At 42.5% G+C, this 27004-nt stretch overlaps 1 protein-coding gene across 1 annotated transcript in view; it reads right to left on the bottom strand.

Annotated features, from left to right (window-relative positions):
- The window catches only part of MAOB (monoamine oxidase B), a 103860-nt gene that overhangs the window by 18805 nt on the left and 58051 nt on the right, over positions 1 to 27004 (bottom strand). The window contains exons 4-8 of the mRNA XM_045089476.1: positions 9817 to 9921; positions 8984 to 9075; positions 2910 to 3051; positions 1531 to 1680; positions 112 to 271 (exon numbers count right to left, since the gene is read on the bottom strand). Of these exons, the coding sequence (XP_044945411.1) occupies positions 112 to 271; positions 1531 to 1680; positions 2910 to 3051; positions 8984 to 9075; positions 9817 to 9921 (649 nt within the window). The remainder of the gene's footprint in view (positions 1 to 111; positions 272 to 1530; positions 1681 to 2909; positions 3052 to 8983; positions 9076 to 9816; positions 9922 to 27004) is intronic.

Genomic DNA, 27004 nt, shown 5'->3' on the forward strand with positions numbered 1-27004 from the left:
TCAGCACCTGGCTGGACTGGGAAGATTTTATGTCTAGCATTCTAATAAAACCAGTTACACGCAAATACATGTCTTTGCACCAAGTTTCTTGGACCTTCTGATCATACTCACCCTTCTTCCTCCAGAAGGGCTCCTTATAATAAACCATACACTTGATGACTGAACCCAAAGGCACACGAGTGATCAGCTGGTTTCTCATCATTGGCAGGGGGGGATCGAAATGAATCTTCATGCCCAGAATAGGAGGAACAGCGCTAATCACATACTTAGCCTGGAAGAAAAACAACAGGCTTAAACGTTGCTCGTGGGCTGTTTTTCTTTCTGTTTCTCCCTAATGTTTCTCCTTCATTTTACCCTTGGCCCTCTAGAATGTCTTTTTTGTTGTTGTTGTTAAAGATTTTATTTTTTTTTTTAAAGATTTTATTTATTTATTTGACAGAGAGAAATCACAAGTAGATGGAGAGGCAGGCTGAGAGAGAGAGAGGGAAGCAGGCTCTCTGCTGGGCAGAGAGCCCGATGCGGGACTCGATCCCAGGACTCTGAGATCATGACCTGAGCCGAAGGCAGCGGCTTAAGCCACTGAGCCACCCAGGCGCCCCAAAGATTTTATTTTTAAGTAATCTCTACACCCAACATGGGTCTCGAACCCACAACCCCGAGGTCAAGGGTCACACACTCCACTGACTGAGCTGGCCAGGTGCCCCTCAGGTGACCCTCCTATGACTTTTCATCACATTGGAGTCAAAGCCAAGTTCCTTACACTTACCTTCAAGGCCACTTATAGAAATGGACCCTTGCTACAGCTCTGATCTCATCTTCTGGTACTCTACCCCTCACTCCTTTAATTCTGCCATTTGACCACCTTGCTGTTTCTTCATCGTGCTGGGCCTGCTTCTACTACAGGGCCTTTGCATTGGCTATTCTACTTGGAATGTTCTTCCCTGGAAGGACCACATGGCTCAACCCCTCATCTTTTTGGGTTCTGTGCAAAAATCCCCCCTTCTGAGTGAGGCCATCCCCCACGACCTTATTTAAAATCGCATGACCGATCCCCTCACCCTCCTCTTCTGGCACACCCTCTCCCCCTTTCCTGATTGATTTTTCCTACAGTACTTATCACCATCTGGGATACTTTATATCTTAACCACATATTTGATTATGGCCTTTCTCCTTCACTAGAATGTAAGCCAAATGAAGGCTAACAATTTTATCTGCTTTGTTCCCTGCTGTGTTCCCAACTCCTAGAATAATGCCAGACACACAGAGAGCACTTGATATTTATCAAATAAATATTTTCTTTGGTATCTAATTACATAGGAGCCCAATACAAAGGGTTGATACCATATGATTTTATAAATCTGCCCTCTCCCCAAATATTCTGGTTCTCTTTTCCCTTCTTTCAGACAGAGGTAGCTTTTTCGTCTTCGGCAAAGGGATTGTCTATGAAGTCTGGGAAATTTTTGGCTTTATTTAAGCTTTGGTTATCTACGGGATTCAGGCCCCTTCCTCTAGTTTAAGACTCTTGGTTACCTCATACACCTCATGGTTGAGGGTCTCCACAAGGACATTTTCCCCAGTCTGGTCAATGTGGGTCACGGGCCTCTCCAGCTTCACTTGGTCTCCAAGGAGGTCCATTATTCGCTCACTCACTTGTCCAGATCCGCCCACAAATTTCCTCTCCTGGAAGGAAAAGAGGACTCAAGAGGTGGGTAGACAATATAGGAATGGGTTTCAAAGATTCAGCTGTGAGTTTTTCTCACATATCTCTCTGTGAGATGTGTAAATTGCATTTTGCTGTTGCGAATCGTGTCTTCAACACTTGTTCTCTAACTAGTGATTGCTGGCTTTTGACAAAATTAGGGACTTTGTAACCAAATGACTGTTATGCCACGCTCTTATGGATTCCCACACTCCACCCTCGGCTGGATGTCCTCAGCCTGACCCCCGTGTCCCAGCTGCCTGGCCACTACACCTGTTTCGTGTCCCATCTAGATTCCTTTGTTGGGCTGCTGGGTCTGGTGAAGTCCCACCCGCCGCTAGACCACCATTTGCCTTAACGCACCTAAGTCTGTTTTTCCATCCCTTGCTACTCAGGCTGAGAACCTCCCCAGCCTACCCACCCCCAGGCCACCCTAGTCTGTTGCAGGCTGACTGTCTAATCCTGGGTCACATGCCTGTTGCTTCTGAATGTTCTGCATGGTTGGGCACATGGTTGTGCTGACTGCCTTCCCTTAAATTTTCAGTCCAGGTAATTTTGTAAAAGATATTTCAATTAGGTCTGAGAAGAAGGGGAAGGAGAGAGAGACAAAGAGGAGAAAGACAAGGAGAAAGAGGGGGACAGGGAGGAGGAGTGGGGAGGGGAATGAGAAAGGCAAAAGGAAAGAAAATGACCAGCAAGCAGATTATTTAAGATCTCAAGTTCAATTCCTATTAGGCCTACCACAGAGCTTTATACAATGCTGGGGCTCAGGAAACAGGGAATGAATGAATGAATGAATGAATGCATGAGAGACTTGATTTTGTGTGGTATGTGTGTGTTTGACACTGAAAGTGCATTTGTTTCTGACTTTCCATTCTGAGCTTCCCAAGAAATGCTCAAGCTATGTTCATCGGATGGTCTCCTACAAACTTTCTGAAAAATAATCAGATGCATATCCAAATGGAAAATTGCAAAAGAGTGTAGCAAGGTAGCGAGGTAATTGTAAAGCCCCACTGGTTGCTGGGTTCTCACGTTGCGTCCCTAACAACTGACTGCCCCTCACACAAGCCCCTTGAAGCTGCCATCATAAAGTTCTGAAGTCCACACGCCTGCCTCTTGCTTCATCTGTTCACGGCTGAAGGAGGATGGCAATCTTTTTATTTAGACATGGTGGTCCTCTGTTGGAACAGTGGGGAGAATGCGAGAGTACCTGCCCTCCGTTGGTTGTGGAGATGATCCTGGTTGTGCCCCCACACTGCTTCACATACCACAGGAACCAGAGCGCAGAGACCTCATGAGTCTCTGCAGTGACACACAGGTTCACAAAGAGAGTGGCCAGCTGCTTGGCAGATCTGCTCAGGAAGAAACGAGAGCACAATGAGCAAATCTTCTTCATACTCTGGATGTTGTTCTAGCAATACATTTCCTTGGCTAACTTGAGCACGGTTTGTCAGGTGGCAGCAAACTGTCCCTAGAATCCAGTATTAGACTACGTGACATCAGAGCCTGTGAGAAGAAGATTTATGTTCCACTTCACCCAAACAGCTTATTCAGGATCAGCCTGTATTCTGTATTCTGTGGTATCATGATTTCTCTCCACAGGCCTGCTCCTCCTCCTGTGATCCCCGCCTCAGTAAAAGGCATCACCATTCTCCCGACTGCTAAGGCCAACACTCTGGAAATGAACTTTCATTTCTCTCTTTCCTTCACTCTCCCCCCAGCCCAATCCACCAGGAAGTCCCACTGTCTCTCACCACATCACGCCAACACTACCATCACCAACATAGCATCATCTTTTGTTAGGAGTATTGCAACTATTTCTTCCAGACTGGTCTCTCTACCTCCACTCTTCATTCCTTGGTGTCCATTCACTGTGCTCAAAGCCAGAAGCTTCTTAAGCCCTCCCCACTGTGGTGCTTTTTCTATAGTATAAATCAAGTCATGCCATTCTCTTGCTTTAAACCCACCAGAGGCATCCTACTGAAACCAGAATGGGATTTGGATCTTACACCTTTGCCTGCAAAGCCCCAAGTGATCTAGCCAAGACCCACTTTTTCTACCTCATTCTGTACATTCTCTTCTTCTGATGTCTCCTCAGAAAGACAAACTCTTCCATCTCTTGAAAATGAACACCAGCTTCCATTTACCCAGTACCCTGGCATTCGCTATCATTTTACCATAGTATAGTATCTTTAAAACTCTTCTTGTTGTCTTAAATTATCTTTATTGCTGGTTCTCTGTTTTCTACTCCTGTCTCCCCTACTACAATATTAACCAATGAGAACAGGAATCTTTAACCTTCTTGTTCACCTGTGTCCCCTTTAATAAACTAGTGTCTGGCACATAGTAAGCACTCAATAATTACTTGTTGGATGACTGAACACATACATGGTTATCAGTTAAACATTATTTTTAAATTATCCACAATGGGGGCACCTGGGTGGCTCTGTCGGTTAAGCGTCTGCCTTTGGCCCAGGTCATGATCCTGGGATCCTGGGTTGGAGTCCCTCATCGGGCTCCCAGCTGTCCTGGGAGCTTCTCCTTCTCCATCTGTCCTTCCTTTCCACTTGTGTTTGTTCTCTCTCTCTCTCTTTCAAATAAATAAAATCATTTGAAAAATTAAATAAATTATCCATAATGTGCAAAGGATATGCTAGGTGTTGTCCCCAGTACAGAATTAGCACCAGTTATTTTTTAAAAGATTTTATTTATTTATTTTAGAGAAAGAGAGAGCAGGGGGGGTAGCAGAGGCAGAGAGGCAAGCAGGATCTGTGCTGAGTGCAAAGTCTGACACAGGGAGAGAGTTCATGATCTAAGCTGAAATCAAGAGTTAGACACTCAAATGACTGAGCCACCCAGGCAACCCCAGTCCCAGTAGCTTATTCTGTTATTTTATTGTCTAAGGTAAGACAAGCTCAAAGGATGGATAAGGGGGAAAGCAATTAATAGAGCATAGATAGGTCAACTTTTGTTTGGGGTTGGCAGATCAACAGCAAGAAGTTATAACCTATCTTGAGGCATATCACAAAGTGAGTGACCTCTTCCAATTCCAACAATTCAGTTATATCTAACACCTTTTTGTTTAAGATTTTATTTTTAAGTCATCTCTACACCCAACATGGGGCTCAAACCCACAACCCTGAGATCAAGAGTTCCATGTTCTACCAACTGAGCCAGCCAGGCGCCCCTATCTAACATTTCTGAAATTCACCAGTAGGATTGTGTACTCTGGGACATATTTAATAAGAACCAATCCCCCCCTTTTGACTTGAACATAAATTTTGTTAATCGGCTTATATCTGACACAGAATTTACTGCCTAGTCATGCTGACAGTGGGTGGGAGGGTAGGATAAATGATACTGCCTTCCGTTATTGAACTCTTTCATTCTCCGTGGTTAGTAAACCTACTCTATTGAAATGTCACAACAGATCTATAAAACAGCAATTTCCCCCAAGCTCACAAGCCTGAAAACTGCATCTCAGGGAAGTTAGTATGTCGTGCACAGTCTACTAAATGGTACAATGTCAAACCAGATCATACCTGATTCAAATCTCATGCCTTTACTACCCAGAAATGTTTTCTTATTAGGCAGCTGAGAAGCTCAAAAGTACAAATAGTCACCAAGGACCACATCTCTATGCTAGAGTACCTTGACTCTGGAAGTTTCCAGAATCAGGCCCAACACACATACCAGGTGCTGTCAATGTTTGCAGCCCTAACAACCTGATAGTGTGTTTGTAACAGTCCCATCATTTAGCCTGAAACTAGTGCAATACACATGTTGAAGAGACTTAGAGTGAGTTTTGTAAGATTCTTCAAGGTAACCTAAGGGCGGGAAAGTGCTGACTCACGTTTTCTTCGCAAAGGCCGTTTGCGGCATCACTCTAAAGCAAACACCCAGACATGAATTCAAAATATTACTTCAAAGTGGAAAACATCCTTTGCTGTTTCCCAATGTCCTATTCCTTTTTTCCTTAATTCGTAAGGGAATTTGGGGGTCATAAGGTCAAGTAATCAACAACTAAAATTTAACACTGGACCAGCTAAGACAGCCAAGATTAAGCACAAAAATACTGCTGTGATTCTAGTTGTTATTGTTGCCAACTGGGTGGGGAAGAAATCACCCTGGCTTGAAATAGAGGGAGATCTCAAAGCAATTCTCTCTGGAGGGCCAGGCCCTTCCTAATCCTTTATTTGACTTGCTCTGGGAGCTTTAGTGAGAAAAGAAATGAGAAGAACAACATTTGATGGATGGAAGGTCAAGGAAGCTAGCGCAATAATATTTTCATGTTCTTTGCCCTGTTGACTTTTTAAAAGATAAATGTTATTATCTTTTTCTACATGAAAAATACATACACATTATATAAAAGTTGGAAAATTCATAAAGTAAAAAGGTGACAGGATGAGTATCTTCCATTTTCCTGCCCCACCCCCACCCCAAAGATAATCACTGGTTTCTTTTTGGGACTTTTCTTTTTTGGTTATAGGTTTTGAAAAGTGTATTTACATAGCCTTGACCACACTGTAAATGTATCCTGTTTCTGAAAAACGTGTTTTATTTGTCATTTGTTTTATTCTATTGTATTTTGAAAAACACTTTTTCAATGATGGTAACTGAAAGACTGGTCAACGTTGTTCTTTGAATATATGATTGTGCTTCAGTTTCAGTAACTATAGGTTGGATATTTTGGGGGTTACTTCTTTAAAACCGGAAAATGAGAGCATGTAGATCTTGCATAGGGAAAGTTAAAAATTAACCTTGTGTTCATATAATCTTAGTATCTCAGAATGTTTTATTTTGTCAGCCAACAACCTAGAATATTCACTAAGGGCGTGGGGGGCGGGTGGGCCTAGGCCAAGAGCTATGGTAGAAAAACTCAGATCTCTATAAACCCCAAAGTAATATAATTAGTCCTAGCTTCAAGGGGCTTCAAAACTCTCTGAAGAGAAAAGAGTTCCCTGAATTTATGAAAAGCTTTTCATAATGGAAGTTCTAAAGCAAATGCAGATAATTAAATACTTACTATGTTTATAAAATCTAATGTATAGAATTTAAAATACTGAAATTGTATTATAATAAAATAAGTTATAATTACAAACTGCACTCTCAAAAAAGGTGGTAAATAGCTAAAGTATTTAAAAAGATATAATTAATAGCAGGCATTAATTTTATAATAGTAATATGGTTTTACTCTTCCAGAATAGGTTGCTTTCAAAAGTTGAAGTCTTAGGAAAAGCACAAAGATGTTTATCACAGAGTATTATATAATAACGATAATTACAAAACCAGGAAGTAACCAGAATGTCCACACAGTAGTCACTTCCCATGGAATGTCCTGCAACTATAAGATAATAATATTTGATGATGCATTTTTGATGATATGAATAAATGTTTGCATTGTAATATTAAGTGTTAAAAAACATTGTGATGAATGTCCATTGTTTTTGCACTGCATATACAGTTTCCGTTTTAAAAAAGAGATCATGAATCATCCTGTATATACTCAATGACAGCCTGCTTTTCTATGTGTTAAACATTATGAATTTTTTAAGCTATTAAATATTCCTCTACAACAGGATTTTTCAAAAATTTTATTTATTTATTTGAGAGGAAGAGAGAGAGAAAGCATGAATGGGTGAGAGACAGGGGGAGAGGAAGAAGCAGACTTCCCGCTGAACAGGGAACCTGATGTGGGGCTCTATCCTAGGACACCAGGATCATGACCTGAGCCAAAGGCAGATGCTTAACCAACTGAGCCACCCAGACACCCTTTATAACATGATTTTATTTTTTTAATTTTAATTTTTATTTTTTTAAAAGATTTTTATTTATTTATTTATTTGACAGACAGATCTCAAGTAGGCAGAGAGGCAGGCAGAGAGAGAGAGGAGGAAGCAGGCTCCCTGCTGAGCAGAGAGCCCGATGTGGAACTCGATCCCAGGACCCTGAGATCATGACCTGAGCCGAAGGCAGAGGCTTTAACCCACTGAGCCACCCAGGCGCCCTATAACATGATTTTAAAAACCTGTAGAGCATTCCATTTTTTGGTGCCTCATTATTTAATCTATCTTTTAATTTTGGACATTTAGATTTTCCTTTTTAAAAAGAATGCTTTGAATTTCCTTCTTTCCTTTTCTCTCCCTCCCCTCTCCCTGGTTGCCTTTCTTTCTCTTCCTTTCTTTCTCCTTCTTAAGCTAAGTTCTAAAAATTTGAATTTATATATCATGAAGTATGTAAATTTCATGTTTTTAAGATTTATTTATCTTAGAGAGAGAGTGAGCAGGGGGAAAGGCAGTGGGAAATGGAGAGAGAATCTCAAGCAGACTCTCTGCTAAGCATGGAGCCTGACACGGGGCTCCTTCTCAACACCCTGAGATCGTGACTTGAGTCGAAACCTAAGAGTCAGACTCTTAACCGACTGTGCCACCTGGACACCCTGTAAATATTGTGTCTTTTGACTGTTTCCATTATCTCAAATTCAGAGATTCCTAAAAACTTATTCTTATTCTTAGTTCTCAGTGTCCACCTTCCCTCCCTAATGCCTAAAGAATGAATTCATCAATCCCAGAGCTAGACATATTCTCAACTAATGCTGTTTAGCATCATAGGACCATCTCCTTGAACTTGGCTTCCATTTCTCTTACTCTATTTACCACAAATTCGCTATGCGCTGGGACCCTTACAATCCTTTCCTTTTTTCCTGCTGTCCAAGAGCAGTGAAGCCTCTCTATGTCATCTTGTCTCTGTCTCCTCCACAATTTGTAGCCAGTTCCCAGCTCTGCCAACCAGAATTTAATGCATGACTCATGAACACCTGCTCTCAAAGCTACATGTTTTTCGCCAAAGGGGAGCGGTTAGTCCAGCCATGTGTGTTTCCTCTACAACTGTGAATTATCAAGAGAACTTCTCTAGAAGTTCCTGTTCAAGCCCTTGAAGAGTTACCCACCATCCCATAACATGTTTCAAATGCATACACTAATGCACCTTCTCTACACTTGACCACCGGGGAGGCTGGCAATCTTTAAGTTGTTCTACATAAGATGATGGCACGTTCGGGTTTGTTTTGAGGACTTGATGGGGCAATACTACCTTTGTGATGCATCGCTCTTCCAAAGATGTATAGACATCATTGGGACAGAATACTGTTTCAATTGTTTTTAGCATTCCACCTGGCCAAATGGTATGGTTTTAGACACAAAGCAGTTCTGAACCCGCTAAATGGCACCGCTAAATAAACCTGAGAGATCGTCACAGTAAATGCCTGTGCTTAGTGGTTCTTACTCTGTCCAGCAGATCTTGTCCAACAGCTCCTTCATTGTCATGTGGTCCCACTCCTCCGCAAGGGGTGCCTTCCACGGGGCATCACTGGGTATCTACAGTCCGACAGGGATTCAGAGAAGAAAAATGAATGTAATTTTCCATTTCAAATAACTATTTCAAGAGTACCAGAAACTCCAGTTGAAGAAGGAAAATGTAAGCTTTCCAAATTCCCCCATTCATGATTTTCACAACACAATGTTGTCGGTGTAGTTTTCCCATTATAGATGTTTATCACTGCATCCATATTGAATTTACGGTAGTACTTCCTGCACAATAAATGGAGGCTATGATGAAATGGGGCTATTTCCAAATATCGATCACTAAGTTACTCATTTAGAAAGAACATTCATAAATTCAGCTCTTTAACACGGGTCAGACAGCTGCACCAAATGCTGCCTAAATGGGTCTTTCAGGTCAAGTTCTGTGTGTGCTTACTTATGGGCTGCAGGATTGAGCAAGATGGTGACACAAAGACCTTAGATGTCTTATTCTGCTCTGTTGTGAGGATTTTCTAAATTAGAAACATCATTCCAGGAACACTGAGTGATATGTGATCTTCTCCCCACCCCGCTATTCCCACCACCAGTGGTGTAAGACTAGTAGTCTGCTGGACATCTCATTCCTTGAGCAGTTAAAAACCGGTTCATTTGCTCATTTCCTAAATCTTTACTAAGAGATATTATGTACCACACAGCATGCTAGGCATTGCTGATACCCTGTCCCTTCTTTCTCTGAAGGACTAAACTTATTATGAAAAACACAAATGTAGTCAAAGAAGCATTATTAAGCTTTACCTCTCGCCCCATGGCATCCATCGTCCTCCAGAGGTTGTTATGATCCAGGTACACAATTGGGTTCCACACAGGTGGGAAGGGGCCGCTGAAGGGGTATGACTTGCCCTGTGAAATACAAGGTATTTTCATTTGTTTGTTTATTTACTTATTAAGATTTTATTTATTTGAGAGAGAGAGAGAGAGAGAACTTGAGTGAAGGGGCAGAGGGAAGAAAGAGAGAATCTCAAGGAGACTCGCTGCTGAGGGTGGAGCCTGACCTGGGGCTCGAGCCCACGACCCCAAGACCACGATCCAAGCCAAAACCCAGAGTTGGATGATCAACCAACTGAGCCACACAGGTGCCCCAACACAAGAGTATTTTTTAAAAGGGAACACTTACTACAATGTAAAAATAGTTAAATGTTGGCAAGCAAAATGATGTTAATCTTTAATATATGATATACACTTACATGTTTTATTTATTTATTATTTATTAAAGATTTATATTTATTTGTGAGAGAAAATTTATTTATTTGCAAGAGAAATTCTCAATTTCAATCTCTAAGGTGGCAAATACAGATAAAGTCACACGAGCAAAGTCTACTTGAGGTTCTCAATAATTTTTTGAAGAATGTGAAAGCCCTTTTATACATAGCAAACAGGACGTGCTCATTAAATAGACATTGCTAATGGTTTTGTGATCATGATAAATGTCCTTTTATTTACACAACTACTTCTTACCTATAAATCCACATCCACATTTTCAATTAATTATCTTTGGATAAATTCTCAGAATTAAAATTCTTGGCCTGAAGATTTATGTTTGATTTTTTGTTTTCTTTTATATTTTTAAAAATTAAAAAAAATTCATGGCTCTAAAAGATATATAATAAAACATCCTATCCAAGAAAAATAAAACACACATTTTCCTCAAATACACACAGAAGAATCCCCTGGTTAAATCACATAAAAAAATACAAGACAGGTACTACAAATTAAAGAAGTCGGAAATTCAACCAAGTATATTGTCCAACCACAATGATACAAAACTAAAGCCCAACACTAAAACAGAACTGGAAAACCTACAACGTAAATATTAAGTATTTAATATGTAAATATTAAACAGCACATTACTGCCCAAGCAATGGGCCAAATAAGAAATCAAAGAGGTAATCAAAATATGTCTCAGAGCAAAAGATAAAGAACACATGATATTCCAAAACCTATGGGATGCAGCAAAAGCAGATGTTTGAGTGAAATCTATGCTATGTATGCTTTTTTTTTTTTAAAGGAAAAGAGTTCAAATAAACACCTTAACATGACACCACAAGGAACTAGAAAAAGAAGAAACTTAGCTGAAATTTCAGAGGAAGGAAATAACAAAGAAAGATCAGAAGTAAATAAAATAGAGAGCAGAATAAACAGTAGCATAACACTGAAAGTCATGACCAGTTTTTCAAAAAATAAATAAATAAGTAAACAAAAAATGTCAATGCATTAACTACTATGCAAAAAAAAAAAATCGATAATAGATTACTAGCAACAATTATATGCTCAAAAATCAGATCACTTAGAAAACCAGATCATTCCTAAAACTGCACAAGGTCTTAAGACTGAATCATCATCAATTTTGAATACAAGAAATAGGAAATCTTAGACTGGTAATGAGAATGAAAGTTGAATGAGGATTCAAAATCTTCCAGCCCAGAAAAGCCCAAGACCCCATGGTCTTATTGGTGAATTCCACCAAACATTAAAAAAAAGTAATAATGACAATCTTTACCAGCATCTTACAGATAATGGAATAGAGGGAACACATTCAGAATCATTCTAGGAGGCCCGTATTACCCTGATACCAAAGCCAGATAAAAACAAAGATAAGAAAGTCTAGTTTGTCCCATGTAAGTATTGCTACTTGGATAGTCTTTTGACCTCCTTCTGCATGATGAATGTTTCTCCACCCCCTCACTTTCAATCTGCAGGAGGCTTTGTGTCCAAAATGAATCTCTTGTAGGCAGCTTATGTTTGGCTACATAAAGCAGACTTGTTGAACACCAGCAACGGACCCGATGGTCACATGACCTCATTTTGTAGCCCGTGAGCCTTGGCGGACTCAGTAAAGACATTGGAAATCTGCCTGCTGGATGCCACAGTTAGTGAGCAGGTGAGCGGCTCTCAGAAGCCGGCTGGCTGGGGGACGCCCCCTTACTCCCATCACCTCCAATGCTCCAGATGGCCTGCTCTCCTCCTGACTCTGGTTCTCTGGAGGCAGAGATCCCACATCCTGATCTCTGTCCCATCTAGGAAGTCCCTTTGGCATTTTATTCCTGGTGTCTGCCAGGAGACAGGTGGCGTGGCCCTTCTTAGATCCAGCTCCTCGAGAGCGACCTTTCCCTCTCAGGAGGTCTTCTCTGCTGTTCATGGGAATCTTGCCCTTCCTCCCTGTGGGGAGTCAGAGCAGACCACCCAGCCCTCCAGAACTCAGTCATTTTTATGGCTATTGACAGGGACGATGCTTAGGGCATAAACAAATTTGTGGAGGACCAAGCTTTACTTTCAATCTCTATATTCAGTTTGGAAGAAAACACATAAAATCTCGCCCATGGGGGAGAAAGGAAGGAAGTCCTGTCAACTATGAAGCAAAGGGCTTTCTTCCTCTGTTCATGTGTTCACTTTTTTTGTTGTTGTTTTCTTTTGACAGGGAGAGAGCAGTATAGGGGAAGGCAGAGAGAATCGTAAGCAGGCTCCACGCCCAGCAGAGCCCGATGCTCGGCTCAATGTCATGACCTTGAGGTCATGACCTGAGCAGAAATTCATAAGTCAGATGCTTAGCCGACTGAGCCACCCGGAGCGGGGGGGCCCATTCACATTTCTAAGCACCATGAGTCGGCATGGACACAGTCTTCTGACTGCATTGCCGCATGGTGAAGCTGGAGGGAGGGGCAGACAGTGGCAAAGGTTTTGGAACCAGCCTGCCGCCCAGGAGCACAGAAAGGCTTGGAATTGTCCATGTAGGGAGAAATTGTCCATGTAGGGAAGATGGGGGTGGTGACGGCCAAGATATTAGGCAAAGCCCCACAGGAATAATAATAACAAACAAGGCGACAGCTAACACAGAATGTGTACTCTGTTTAGGATTTGTTTGGTGCACTTTACATGTGTGGATTCCTTGATCTGCACAACGACCCTTTCAGCTGGTGAAACTGAGGCAGATGAAATAACGATCATCTGCTTAAGGTCTCATAACTTAAGACTTAATTAGGTCTCATAATAAGTGGCAGCAGGATTTAAATTCAGGCACACAAAGGCCAGTACTCTGGATCAGGAAGCTTCGCAGCCTCTTTTCCTTTTTTAAGTTTTACTTATTTCACAGAGACCACAAGTAGGCAGAGAGGCAGGCAGAGATAAAGGGGAAGACAGGCTCCCCACTGAGCAGAGAGCCTGATGTGGGGCCTGATCCCAGGACCCTGAGATCATGACCCGAGCCAAAGGCAGAGACTTTAACCCACTGAGCCACCCAGGCGCCCCCAGCCTCTTAACAGTAACTATGAAACATCACGGGGCTAAGAGTTTTCATGAAGCTATTTAATTTAATTCTCACAACAATCCAGTGAGTAAACTGCTAATTATAGGTTTCATTTTACCAATGAGTTCTGAAGCATAGAGAAGTTGAGTAACTTGTTCAACATCACACAGCTTGTATGCAGTGGGAAGAGAATTTAACCTCAGGTTTGTGTATTTGGGGCTCAAGCTCTTACTTAGGTCTCTGCTCTAGGAGCCACAGCCCAGTTGATTTAAAGAAGGTCTCCAGGGATGCCTGGGTGGGTGAGTCAGTTAAGCCTTTGCCTTTGGCTCAGGTCATGATCCCAGGGTCCTGGGATGGAGCTCCGCATCAGGCTCCCTGCTCAGCGGGGAGTCTGCTTCTCCCTCTGCCTGCCTGTCTCCCTGCTTGTGCTCTCTCTCTCTGTCTCTCTGACAAATAAATAAATGAAATCTATAAAAAAATAAAGAAGGTCTCTGGAAGGCCATTTCGATCTGGAAACTACCTGAGATTCTCAAACCACATAGAAGCTAATGATGCACTCAATGATCAGCCAGATCTTTCCTGTGGCTGTCCCTCCCGTTCCCAGGCAAGGAGCAGGCCAGCCCATCCGCAAATGGCTGCCATGTCAGCCCATTCCCTCATTCATTCAAGTAGTCCCTGAGCACCTCCCACGCGCCTGTCACTCTTTTCCTCCTCCTGGGGCAGATTTGTGAGCCAAGTGAGCCACAACAGACAACAGTGTCTGCTCTCCTGGGAACTTACCTTCTAATAGGTGAAAGCAAAGTAAACTAACAAAAAAAACAGGCATTAAACAAAAGAAAGAAGACAATCACATAGTGTATTAGAAGGTGATAAGAGCTATGAAGAAAGAGAGCTGGAAAGACAAAGAGGAAGTGTTGGTGGTTTGGGGTTGATTTTTTAAAAAGACTTTATTTATTTATTTATTTGAGAGAGAAAGAGAGAGCTGGGGGTGGGAGGAGGTGAGGGAGAGAGAGAAGCACACTCCTGATTAAGCAGGGGGCCCAATGCCAGGCTTGATCCCAGGATCCTAACCGGTTCACTGAGCAATCCAGGCACTGCTGGGATTGACTGCAATTTTAAATAAGGCAGTCAAAGAAGGCCTCCCTGAGAAGGTGACATTTGAGGGAAAGGATAAGAAAGGACAGCGAGGGAACCATGAGATTGTCTAGGCGGGGGATGGTGCTTCCAGCAGAGGCCCCAGCAAGCATCCTGGGGTGGGTGTATGAATGAACTTCACAAGGAACAGGAAGGAGGCCAGCTCCATCCTCTCCCTCCTACAGGTGTGCACCCTTGCTCACTGGATGAAATTCGGGCTCCTGAGCCCGTTTCTCAAGGTGGCTGCCAAGGAGATGGCCTCTGTGCTCTGATCAGGGGGACAAGTTACCCTGATCTCAGCGGCCCATCGGTCACCACTGCATTATTGCTACTGCTTCCCTTGAAGGTCCTTTCCCTTCAGATCTCCATCAGTGCAAAGCTTAATGCCCAGCTCCAGTCACTTGCTTCGAGAAGCCTTCCAAGATTCACCCCACTCCCAATCAGTGCACTAAATATAAAGTTCACTCCATTTTGAGCCTCTGCCATATTAGTTTGGACCTGCCCATATTATCTTGATAGCATTCTCTAAGTGTTCCACATGAGTATCTCTTCTCTTTCCAGCCCCTTTGGGGAAGGAATCAATCATTTCCATCCTCCCACAATGTGTAAGAGTGTAATCTATTCGATCAGTGTTTGACAAGCTCTGAAGGACTGGATGGATGAACAGACCAGACAAGACGAACAGAGCTGTAGACTGAATGTTTGTGTGCCTCCCCATGCCCCCCCCAAGATTCATAGGTTGGAACCTACCCTCCCATGTGTGATGGTATGAGGAGATGGGGCCTTTGGGAAGTCATGGGGCCAGGTGGGTTCTGCCCTCATGGGTGAGCACAAGGCCCTTATAAAAGAGACTCTGGAGAGCTTGAGACATATGGAATCTGCTGGCACCTTGATCTTGGACTTTCCAACCTTTAGAACTGTAAGAAATAAGCTTTTGTTGCTTATAAGCCACGCAGTCTCTGGTATTCTGTGATAGCAGCCTGACCTAAGGCAAATCATGTAAAAATAAGAGGACTTCTTTAGGGTCTGAGAGAGAAGCCTGTTTTTAAAAAAACTGATGGCTGATGTAACTTCTGAATTCAGGGTGAAGAAGGAGACCTGGAAGGTCTTTTTTTTGTTTGTTTTTTTTAAGCTTTGATATAGTTATTTAGCAGAGAGAGAGAGCATAAGCAGGGGGAGCAGCTGAGGGAGAGGGAGAAGCAGGCTCCCCACTGAGCAGAGAACCTGACGTAGGGTTTGATCCCAGGACTGGAAGGCAGACACTTAACTGACTGAGCCACCCAGCCCCGGAAGGTCTTAAGAAACATAAATTCATTGACTACTTGAGTAGAAAGGAACTTCAGGTTTTAATCTCGGCCCAGTCAGCACGGACCTACTATCACGGAGAGAAGCTTCCTGCCCAAGCTGCTGCATGGAGGTGACCTCCAGATCACTATCTAAGGTCCCTTCCTTGGAAAGAAGTGTTCAGTATCTGTACTGATGGTAGCTGACTGACTTCTGCAGGGAGCGAAACAAAAGGAAGTAGTTTCAAAAGCGAGTTCCTTTTCTGGAGTCCAGTTGTGTTGCGTTCAGTGTGGTCAGCATCATCTGTAACCTAGACCTTGCCGACGTCCTGTGTCAGGTGGGCAGTTGCTAGTCCTCCCTGAAAATGAGAATTCATGGTGCTCGGAGTGCAGAGTGGCTGAGCCCATGTTCAATGTCTCCCAACGGAAGGTCCATCTTTCTTCAGCACATGGGCTTCCAGAGCCTCCCGTGCTGTCTCCAATGGTCTTCACCAAGAGCCTGAGATCCTCCACAGACAGCACGACTATCCTCTTGTACAATATCGTTGTTTGCTACATTTCTGTGTTTTCACTACTGGCTGAAATGGCCCTTCAGGGAGTCCAGTGAAATTTCCTGATTCATTCCATTGTTTTTCTCTACCTGCCTCCCCATCATTGCTAGTGGTCAGAGACCAATAATCCATTCATCTGTGAAACCACAGAGTGCCTAAAGTCAGTTGCTTAGAGTAAATATCACCCTCGACTCCTCTTTTTCTCCCAGCCATATAGAATCAGTCATCAACACTTCCAGTTATGCATTAAGATGTATCTAAAATCCGACCATGTCTCACCTCCTTCACTGTTACCTCCCTGGTCCAAGCCGCTATCAGCCCTGGCCCTGATTACTGCATTATCTTACCAAACTCTCTCCCTGCTTTCCACTTTTGGCCCCCAGGGTCTCCTAGCAGCAAGAATGAGCTTTAAAACATATGACTAGAGCATGTCCCTCCTGACCGAATTCTTCCAATGGCTTTCCATCATGCTTACTAGAAAGCCAAGGTCCTTACCGTGGTCAACGAGAATTGCATACTTCTATTTCCTCATCTACCACCTTCCTCCCTTTATTCAGATCACACTGGCCTCTTTGCTGGTCTTTAAACACACAAAGCTTTCTGTCAGATACTCACATGTCTCCTCCCTCATTGTGTTCAAATCACAACTCAAATGTTCCTTCCTCAGAGATGTTTTTCTTAGCACCCTTTCTTTATTAGTCTTCCTAGCAAATGAGATTGATAGAATTATTCATATATGTGTTTAATGCCTCTACCTCTGGAATGCAGACCCTGCAAGGGTAGAATTTTTGTCTTTTTCACTGGTGTATTCCTGGTACCTATAATGTTACTCATTCAATGAACAGCTGATGAACAAATAAATAAAAATTTGATGCTAGGTTCATCTGAAGCCACTTTTAGAGGCTAGAGGAGAGTCACAGCAAATAGTGATGGTGCTGAGAGGGTAGCTGTGCCTTGATCCTGTGTCTGGAAGTTGTTTGTGATGAGTTCTTCATTGATGAAGTCAGATCAAGGCCCATGGTGATTGCCACCCAGTCTGTCTTGATAGTGATCACCACTGACCACAGGAAGGTTCGGGGTAGTACAGGGAAGGGACAGGTGTAAACCACTGCTCCTATTATGTTAGGATGGGGTGAGGTACAGTGGGGAAGCAGAAGTGCTTTGAGAAAGAACAGCTCTCACCCAAGTGTAGGTGTGGGTCATTATTAGAGAAGACTCCTACATCATCTCCAGGCCCAAGAAAGAGCCATACACCCTTCTCCTTAAGCACAGTGCCTTTTACAATCATGCGCTCCTTTGCATGAAGCAACTGCTTGATTTAATTAGACATGCCCAGGAACAACTCCCTTTTGGTGAGCACTCACCATGTGTGCGGTATTTCATGTATCTCATTCTTAATCCTTACAAATATTTTGTGAGATAGGTACTGTTATTAACTTTATTTATTTATTTATTTATTTGTGGGGGGTAGAGAAAGAGAGAGAGAGAGAGTACATGTAAACTGAGGGGAGGGTCAGAGAGAGAGGGAGAGAGAGAATCTTAAGCAGGCTCCACGCTCAACACGGAGCCTGAGGTGGGGCTGAATCTTGTGACCCTGAGATCATGACCTGTTCCAGAAATCAAGTCAGGTGCTCTACCAACTGAGCCACCGAGGCACCACAGCCCTATTTTTGAATAACAGCTTTCATTCACCTATCCTAAAATTAATCTTTTTTTGTGGTAAAATATATGTAACACAAAATTATAATTTTAACTTTCTTTTTTTTTAAAGATTTTATTTATTTGACAGAGAGAGATCACAAGTAGGCAGAGAGGCAGGCAGAGAGAGAGAGAGGAGGAAGCAGGCTCCCCGCTGAGCAGAGAGCCCGATGCGGGACTCGATCCCAGGACCCCGAGATCATGACCTGAGCCGAAGGCAGCGGCTTAACCCAGTGAGCCACCCAGGTGCCCCTTTAACTTTCTTTAAGCATACAGTTCAGTGCCATTAAGGACACTCACAGTGTTATGCAACCAACCCCACTACCCATTTTCAGAACATTTTCTCCATCCCAAACAGAAACTTCATACCCACTGAATACTAACTCTTCATTTTCCCCTCCCATTAGGTTCTAGTAGCCTCTATTCCACTTTCTGTTTTTATGAATGTGCCTATTCTAGATAACTCCATAAGTGGATTTTGTGTCTTAATTTATTTTAGGTAGCACAGTGTCTTCCAGGTTCATCCATGTTGTAGCATGTATCAGAATTTCCTTCCTTTTTAAGGCTCTTTTTAAAGAGCCACTTCTGTGAGTCAGGTGGCAAGGTTCTATACCAGCCCATTGTATGGACAGACCACGTCTTATTTATCCATTCATCTGCTGATGGACATTTGGGTTGTTTTCACTTTTTGGCTATTAGAGGAATGCTCTAGGAACATTTGTGTATTGATCCATTTTAGAGATAAGGAGAGTGAGTCTTAGGATAAATGACCTTCCCAGGATCACAGAGTTAATGAGGTGTGCTTAAAGTCAAGCTAGTTCCCCTGCTCATGCTACCGCTCATGCAACAGGAGATCCAAGATCCGGATGGTCCCCAGTGCACAGGCAATGGCAGGCACCAACATGGCCCACCTCATTGCCATTCCACTCTGCTAGCTTACACGTAATTTAACTTTAAAAGCCTTAGGCAGCGAGACAAAGCAAAGGATAACTACCAAATTAGAACTAACATATTTAGCCAAATGATGAAGAGAATCAAAATTGTCTTACTGATAGGCTTGGACGGGTCCAAGAAAAATCTCTAAGCATCATAATTTTAAGGGCTACTGACACTTGGGCAATTTCTTCTTTTATTCGGTAAAAATGTATTCACTACAAGGTATGAAACAGCCACTGCATAGTGCTCTGAAGAGAAAGAAATGAAATAAGACACAGTCTCAGGGAGTTCCAAAGTCTAGTTGGAAAGGTGGGGTCACGGAAGCAGAGAATTACTGCACGATGATTATAACGTGGCACGTGGCTAGCCTCATGGTGTCACTTGGCTAAATGGCTGCATCTGGCAAAGGCCACAGATGGAACCCTGAGTCTCTGCCCAGGTCCATTCTGTTAGCCAAATGGCAAGGTCTACAGAAGTCCCAATAAGTGAAGCTTGGCCTAGAATTACTGAAGATAAGAGTGCTCTACCCAGTAGCTCATGGGGTGGATGTTGTGATAAGCTTGCCCATATCCTCATTCAGAAGCAAGGGAGTTATTTCTTCAGCTGCTAGCATTATTACTGGCAGGCAGCCCTTGGTTCTTAGCCTCCTTCAGGGACTATCTCAGCTGCGAAAACCCCACTTCGTCCAAGGTTACACCACCTTTGCTGGGGAACTCACTTCCAACAACTGAATGATATGAGCGTATCAAGTTCTTGTCCTTCTGCCCCACTCAGGACAGCTCTGGAGGGTCGTCCCATCTTTGGAATTCCTTGCAGGGTTGTCTGAGGCTTCCATTGATAGAGAGAGAGAGAGAGAGAGAGCAAAGCGAGGACATGCTGAGCTGGGAGCTCAATGGGGCACTCAATCCCAGGACCCTGGGATCATGACCTGAGCCAAAAGCAGATGCTTAACTGACTGAGCCACCCAGGCGTCCCTTGCGGCTTCCACTGAAACTACATCACAGTCTGACTTCTTCAGTGGCTCTTATCTAAGCTGTTGATCCCCAAGGCACTCCCTCATATTACTTCCTGCAGGCTAATCTCATGAAAAACGTCTAGAACTGAGCACAGTGGGACCTCATTTGAGAACAGGGGTTTTCTAGAAGTAGGATTAGTAGGGAGGCCTCAATCTTTTTCCCCATGATCCTCACCAGTGACTTGTTGCAGGAAATGGGAAATATAGCAATAGCGGCCACAAATGTACTCAGACAGGTTTACGGACCAAAAGGGAGAAACTGGGAGCAGAAAGTTTGTAACAAAGCAAAGCTCACTTCTACATTGTAGGTCATAGTTTAAAAATCCCATTAATGTTCATGTGAAGTTTTATGCTGGGAGCCAGAGTTAATTTGCCATCTTAAAAATGTTTGTAAGGAATTAAAAAAAAGACAAACTATGAAAGCTCCTATGACATGTTTTGAGTTATTAAGAAAGAACCTTGGAGTTAAAATCCACATGACCTCCAAATTCCAATGAATCTTAAGTCTTGATATTGAGATTTTCTCTATGTATTTTTAACATGCTCTGCTAACTGCATTAGCTTACCCATAATCTTAGACAAAAGATCACTTTTAGTCTCACTGAAAGACTTCATAGATCCTCCATAAGTCATTTACATAAAAGGTAGTTTTCCCAACCCTAATATTCTAGTTTAACTAAGAAATCTAATGTGTTGTTTTTTTTTTTCACAGACAAAAACATAAAGTGCTTGTAAAAATAGCCAACATTCAAAAGTTGTAAAATTCCATGCCTGGATAGCCATGTTATGGTTTGGAAAATTTTACTACAAAAGTATGGTACTCTGATAATATATATTTGGTCTTTGTCCTTAATGTCTGGCCTATAAGACCTTTGGAATTTCCTGAGTGATACGGGTGAGAAAAGGGTTATTTATAAAAGCCCCTTTTAAAGCATATCTGAGGTTATGCTAAGGAAGTGACTCCTGGTGGGCTCCTAGAGCTTCTGGAAGGGAGCTCATTGCCAGAGGAACCAACCATGTCATTAGATACATGGAACTTTGTGTCCCTGGACCTCTGGGTAGTGGAAAGAGTCTGCAGATTGATCTAGTCACCATTGGTCAACAATTGAATCAATCGTGCCTATGTAATGAAGCCTCCATAAAATCCCTAAACAATGGGAGTTCAGAGAGCTTCCAGTTTGGTGACCAAAGGCACATCCATGTACTGGGAGGCTGGCCCACCCCAAACTCCATGGGGACGGAAGCTCCAGTACTTGCAACCCTTCCGGACCTTGACTGATGTACCAGAAGGCCTGGGACTTAACCACTGGCCTCTGAAGTGGGGGCGATTTTATGGGGTTGAGCCCTTAATTTGGAGTTCTATGCCACCTCGGGGTAATTAGTGTTAGAATTAAATTGAATTGTAGTACACCCAGTCGGTTTCTGGAGAGTTAAAGAATTGGTAGGTGTGTGAAAAAAGGAAAAATCCCCACATATCTGGTGTCAGAAGCGTCATGAGTAAAAATTAACTCATAGTAGGAGGTAACATGATTTTTCAGTAATTGAATTATAGGGCAGTAAAGAAATAAAACCAAATACAAAAGTCTTAGCAAAAAGGGATAGTGGGGGCATATATTGGGTGGCTCAGTGGGTTAAGCTGCTGTCTTCAGCTCAGGTCATTATCTTAGGGTCCTGGGATCGAGTCCCCCATCGGGCTCTCTGCTCAGCAGGGAGCCTGCTTCTCTCTCTCTCTCTCTCTCTCTCTCTCTCCCTTCTGCCTACTTGTGATTTCTCTCTGTCAAATAAATAAATAAATTCTTTTTTTTAAAAAAGGGATATTTGGCTTAACCATGATAACTACAAAGCCTTATTTTATAATATTCAAACACCAGAAATCACTTGAGAAATATCCATTTCTGTCCCTACATACGTGTCCTTAGAGGTAAGAGCACAGCCTGGGATGTTCACCAGGCCATGAGGTAACCACATGAATTCAGACAAGTGACTTCAATCATACTCACCTGGGGGGGCCAAGGGTGGGCCATGCTGAGATGGGCCACTTTGGCATGAACATTATTTTGAGTTAAAAGCAATCCAGGGGCACCTGGGTGGCTCAGTGGGTTAAAGCCGCTGCCTTCAGCTCAGGTCATGATCTCAGGGTCCTGCGATTGAGCCCCACATTGGGCTCTCTGCTCCACGGGGAGCCTGCTTTCTCTTCTCTCTCTCTCTGCCTGCCTCTCTGCCTACTTGTGATCTCTCTCAAATAAATAAATAAAATCTTTAAAAAAAAAAAAAAGCAATCCAAACCCAGCTGATTCCGTAAAAGCTATTTACCTCCCCCCTCAGCTGCCTGCCTTACCAGAGGCAGGGAACTATTAACAGAGACTCCCTTTTACCTAAGAAACTTAGCTGCATCATAGGGCAACCTTGTTTTTCCAAACATCTCCTTTCACCTTCTTCCTAATGGTCTTTCTCCCGTGTGTATGCTCAGACCATTACCCCTCTCTTTAGCTCACAGAAGCTTCATGCTGCCTTGCTGGTTTTGGAATTTCCACGTCTGTGTGCATTCCCCATAAGTACATATGCTATCAACTTTGATTTTCTGCTGTTAATCTGTCTCATGTCAATTTGATTCTTAGTTCAGCTAAAAGGACCGTGAAGGGCAGAGGAAATTCTTCGTTCCCAACACATCTTTAAAAAAAAAAAAAAACCATTTAATTTATTTATTTGACAGAGATCACAAGTAGGCAGAGACACAGGCAGAGAGAGAGAGAGAGGAAGCAGGCTCCCTGCCGAGCAGAGAGCCCAATGCGGGGCTCGATCCCAGGACCCTGAGTCCATGACCTGAGCCGAAGGCAGAAGCTTTAACCCACTGAGCCACCCACGCACCCTCCAACACATCCTTCTATAATGTGGATGTAAAGAGAGCCAATGTCATGGTGTCATGGTCAGCAATGAGTGAGACGATACGTATGCATCTCTTACCTGAGTGCCCTGCACATAGTAAATGTGGAAATACGAATGAATATCATCACTACTGTCCCTACACTTTCATTCCACAAAAGGTATTGCCAGCTATTGTTATCTTGAGCCTCCCATGAAGGGAGGCTCTCCAGACCCTCCACAGGAATCCCACTGTGAGAGTGGCAGATGACCTTGGAGGAGGAAGCACAAAGCTTCCTACCCTTACAGCATCACTCAGCATGTTGGGAATTACTCGCAGAAAAATCAGGCTCTGACTGCTCATCCCAGCACCCTCCTGTCAGGGAAGGTGCTCATCCAGTCACCTTCTCTGTCAAGCCCTCTCTGAACCTCCAGGACTGGCTCCTGAACCCCAGCCTCAGAGAGCAGCTCCGCCAATCCCCAACAACTGCATCGCTTTCCTAGCACAACTATAGCTTTCCTGGGGTCACAGGTGTTAGACGACGGGTGCAATCCTGGTCTTTCAAAGACATTATCCAAATGCTTTTGATGTCCCTAAACTGTATAGAGTAATGAGAAGATGAAAAAGCTTTTGTAACCTGGTACAGACACAGTACAATAGAAAACGAGAGAGAAAGAGGGAGGGAGGGAGGGAGGAAGGGTTGAGGGGGGAGGGAAAGAGAGAGAGGGACAGGAAGAGAGAGAGAGAAGGAAGGAAGGGAAGGAAGAAGAAAGAGAAATTAGGGCTTTAAAACAAATGCTTTTTCTCAAAATGGGTTATTTCTCAGAAGTCAAATATCATCTTTGGGTTACTAGACTATCATTTTGTAATCTGAAGATATGTGATGATCTAAGTCTGGAAAAATTGTGTCTAAAAAGCAAATTAGATATAAAAAAAATCCCCTCCTAAAGAGTTTCTCTGCCACATAAGACACACACACACACACACACGTGGAGGTAGGAGGTAGGAGGAGTTCCTACCTCCTAATGTGGTCATAAAAAATGAATATGATAATATATAAAATGACTTCCTATATATATGACTTTCTGTACACACATACACGAGTGTGTGTGTGTGTGTGTGTGTTTATAGAAAGTCATATATATAGGAAGTCATTTTATATATTATCATATTCACTTTTCATGACCACATTAGGAAGTAGGAACTAATCGTTCCACATTATACGCTAAGAACTGAGGTTTCTAGGAAGCAGTAAACTACACATGGCGAGGGTCCATGGTGAATTTCCTAAAAGCCCAGAACTCTGACAGAGGCCTGTGACTCCAGACTTAGTCTGTATTTCTCTATGGAGAGGTTCTCACAAGATGGAACTTCAGATCCTTGACTGTCTCTACAATCTGCTCTGTCCTCTCTAATGCGTAACTCACAGAGTTACAAAGTCAGCCTCTGATCAATACTGGCACACATACCAGCCTTTCACTCCATACATTATTTGAGGAAAATGTTTACTTTCTCTAATGGTACAAACCAAAATGATGATTCGCTTAGATGAGTCAGAAAATTCCCCCAAGAGAAATTCAACGCTTTGAAGGAAGAACTCCATTTTGAAATACATTGAAAGAGACTTCATGCACAGATAGAAGGGTTTCCTTGGTCCCCAGAGGAGTTTTGCCTCCATGAACATTAATCCCTTGCAGTGAAACTGTGTTGATTTAAGGAAGAATCCCTTATTGAGACAGTGAGGAGGACGCTGGGCAGATCTGTTAGAGGACATTTGAGGTCTAGTAAAGAGATGATGCGGCAGGAGAAATCTGGAGTGAGATTCAGATAAAGGAAGAGACAAGTCTGGCAAAGGGGCAACTTGTGAGCTGTATGTGGAAGACACGCTAGAGACCATTGAGGAATTCAAACGTGATGAACTGTACTGAGATGAAAGGATTATCCCAGAAGCATCTGCTTATTTGAGACTATTATTTTCAGGAAGAAAGCATTTTCAAAGAAATTCACTGAAATGGTACTTTTGATTGACTTCCATATTCTTTTTTAAAAAGATTTATTTATTTTATATATTATATTATTTTTCAAAAGATTTTATTTTCTTATTTGACAGAGAGATAAAGACAGCCAGAGAGCGCAAGTGTTGGCGGCAGTAGGGGGAGGGCAGAGGGAGAGAGAGAAGAAGACTCTCTGATGAACAGGGAGCCCAAAGCAGGGCTCAGTCCCAGGACCCTGGGATCATGACCCGAACTTAAGGCAGATGCTTAAGCAACTGAGGCACCCAGGCGCCCCATTATATTTTATATTCTTGAAAAAAGATCATTGCAAAAGATAAGTCATGAGCTAGAAGAAAGTGAGTAAAAAAAATAAGGATTGTGATAGGGAAGCTCTGTAATCACCCCCACTATCCCCATCATCACCATGGCTAACACTTTCTGAATACTTGCAAGGTACTGGGGAATCTTTCAAGATTTTACAAATTTAACTCATTTCTCTCTCTCAATGACTGTACGAAGACGGTGTCGTTATTATTATCTTCATTTTTTTTAGATTAAGAAGCAAAAAGGTACAGTTTAAGAAACTTGCCTCCAATCACACAGTTAATAAAGTAGTGAGTCGGAAATTTCAATCCAGGCCTCTGGGTTCTAAGCCTATGATCTCAATCTCTATACTATTACAGATGGACTAGTAGTTTTGCCTTTCGACTGCCCCCCCAAAATACACTTGATAACATATATATATGTATAAATATATATATTTATACATATATATATGTTTAAAAATATATATATATATATTTTTAAGGCTATGAGAAGCTTTGATGCTTTGATATGATCATTCCAACATATGTTGGTGCTGCTGGAAGATATCAGCAAACACTATTGGAACAAAGGCTATCTCTTTCATAGCTGGGAGAAATGCTCTTTAAGATATATTATAATTCAAGGCTTCTGTTAAATTTGTAAGCACTTACCTCTTTCTCCTTCCTGACATTCTTTTCAACTATCTCGCCTTTTCCATACGCAACCCTATGTATTTATGCTCAGGAAGTCTGTCACTGTACCTGTATTTTGTTTTTCTTTGATCTGTATCGTTTAGACTTTCTCAAATCAAGCAATTAACTTAGAAGTTTCCTAATTTTGGCCATTCTAACTGGTGTAAGGTGATATCTCAATGTGGTTTTAATTTGAATCTCCCTGATGGCTAGTGATGATGAACATTTTTTCACGTGTCTGATTTGTATGTCTTCATTGGAGAAGTGTCTGTTCATATCTTCCGCCCATTTTTTGATATGATTGTCTGTTTTGTGTGTGTTGAGTTTGAGGAGTTCTTGATAGATCCTGGATATCAACCTTCTGTCTGTACTGTCATTCGCAAATATCTTCTCCCATTCTGTGGGTTGCCTCTTTGTTTTCTTGACTGTTTCCTTTGCTGTGCAGAAGCTTTTGATTTTGATGAAGTTCCTGTGGCTGATATCAAAGAGATTACTGACTATGTTCTCCTCTAGGATTCTGATGGATTCCTGTCTCACGTTGAGGTCTTTTATCCATTTTGAGTTTATCTTTGTGTATGGTGTAAGAGAATGGTCGAGTTTCATTCTTCTACATATAGCTGCCCAGTTTTCCCAGCACCATTTATTGAATAGACTGTCTTTTTTCCACTGTATATTTTTTCCTATTTTGTCAAAGATTATTTCACCATAGAGTTGAGGGGTCCATATCTGGGCTCTCTACTCTGTTCCACTGGTCTATGTGTCTGTTTTTATGCCAGTACCATGCTGTCTTGGTGATCACAGCTTTGTAGTAAAGCTTGAAATCAGGTAATGTGATGCCCCCCGTTTTATTTTTGTTTTTCAACATTTCCTTAGCGATTCGGTTGGAGGGGATGTGGAGAAAGGGGAACCCTCTTACACTGTTGGTGGGAATGCAAGTTCTCTTTGGAGAACAGTGTGGAGATTCCTCAAGAAATTAAAAATAGAACTTCCCTATGACCCTGCCATTGCACTACTGGGTATTTACCCCAAAGATACAGATGAAGTGAAAAGAAGGGCCATCTGTACCCCAGTGTTTATAGCAGCAATGGCCACAGTCGCCAAACTGTGGAAAGAACCAAGATCCCCTTCAACGGACGAATGGATAAGGAAGATGTGGTCCATATACACTATGGAGTATTATGCCTCCATCAGAAAGGACAAATACCCAACTT

The sequence above is a fragment of the Mustela putorius genome, unplaced genomic scaffold (genome assembly GCF_011764305.1).
Source record: "Mustela putorius furo isolate JIRA1106 unplaced genomic scaffold, ASM1176430v1.1 tig00003836_pilon_pilon_pilon, whole genome shotgun sequence".
Classification (NCBI taxonomy): Eukaryota; Metazoa; Chordata; class Mammalia; order Carnivora; family Mustelidae; genus Mustela; species Mustela putorius.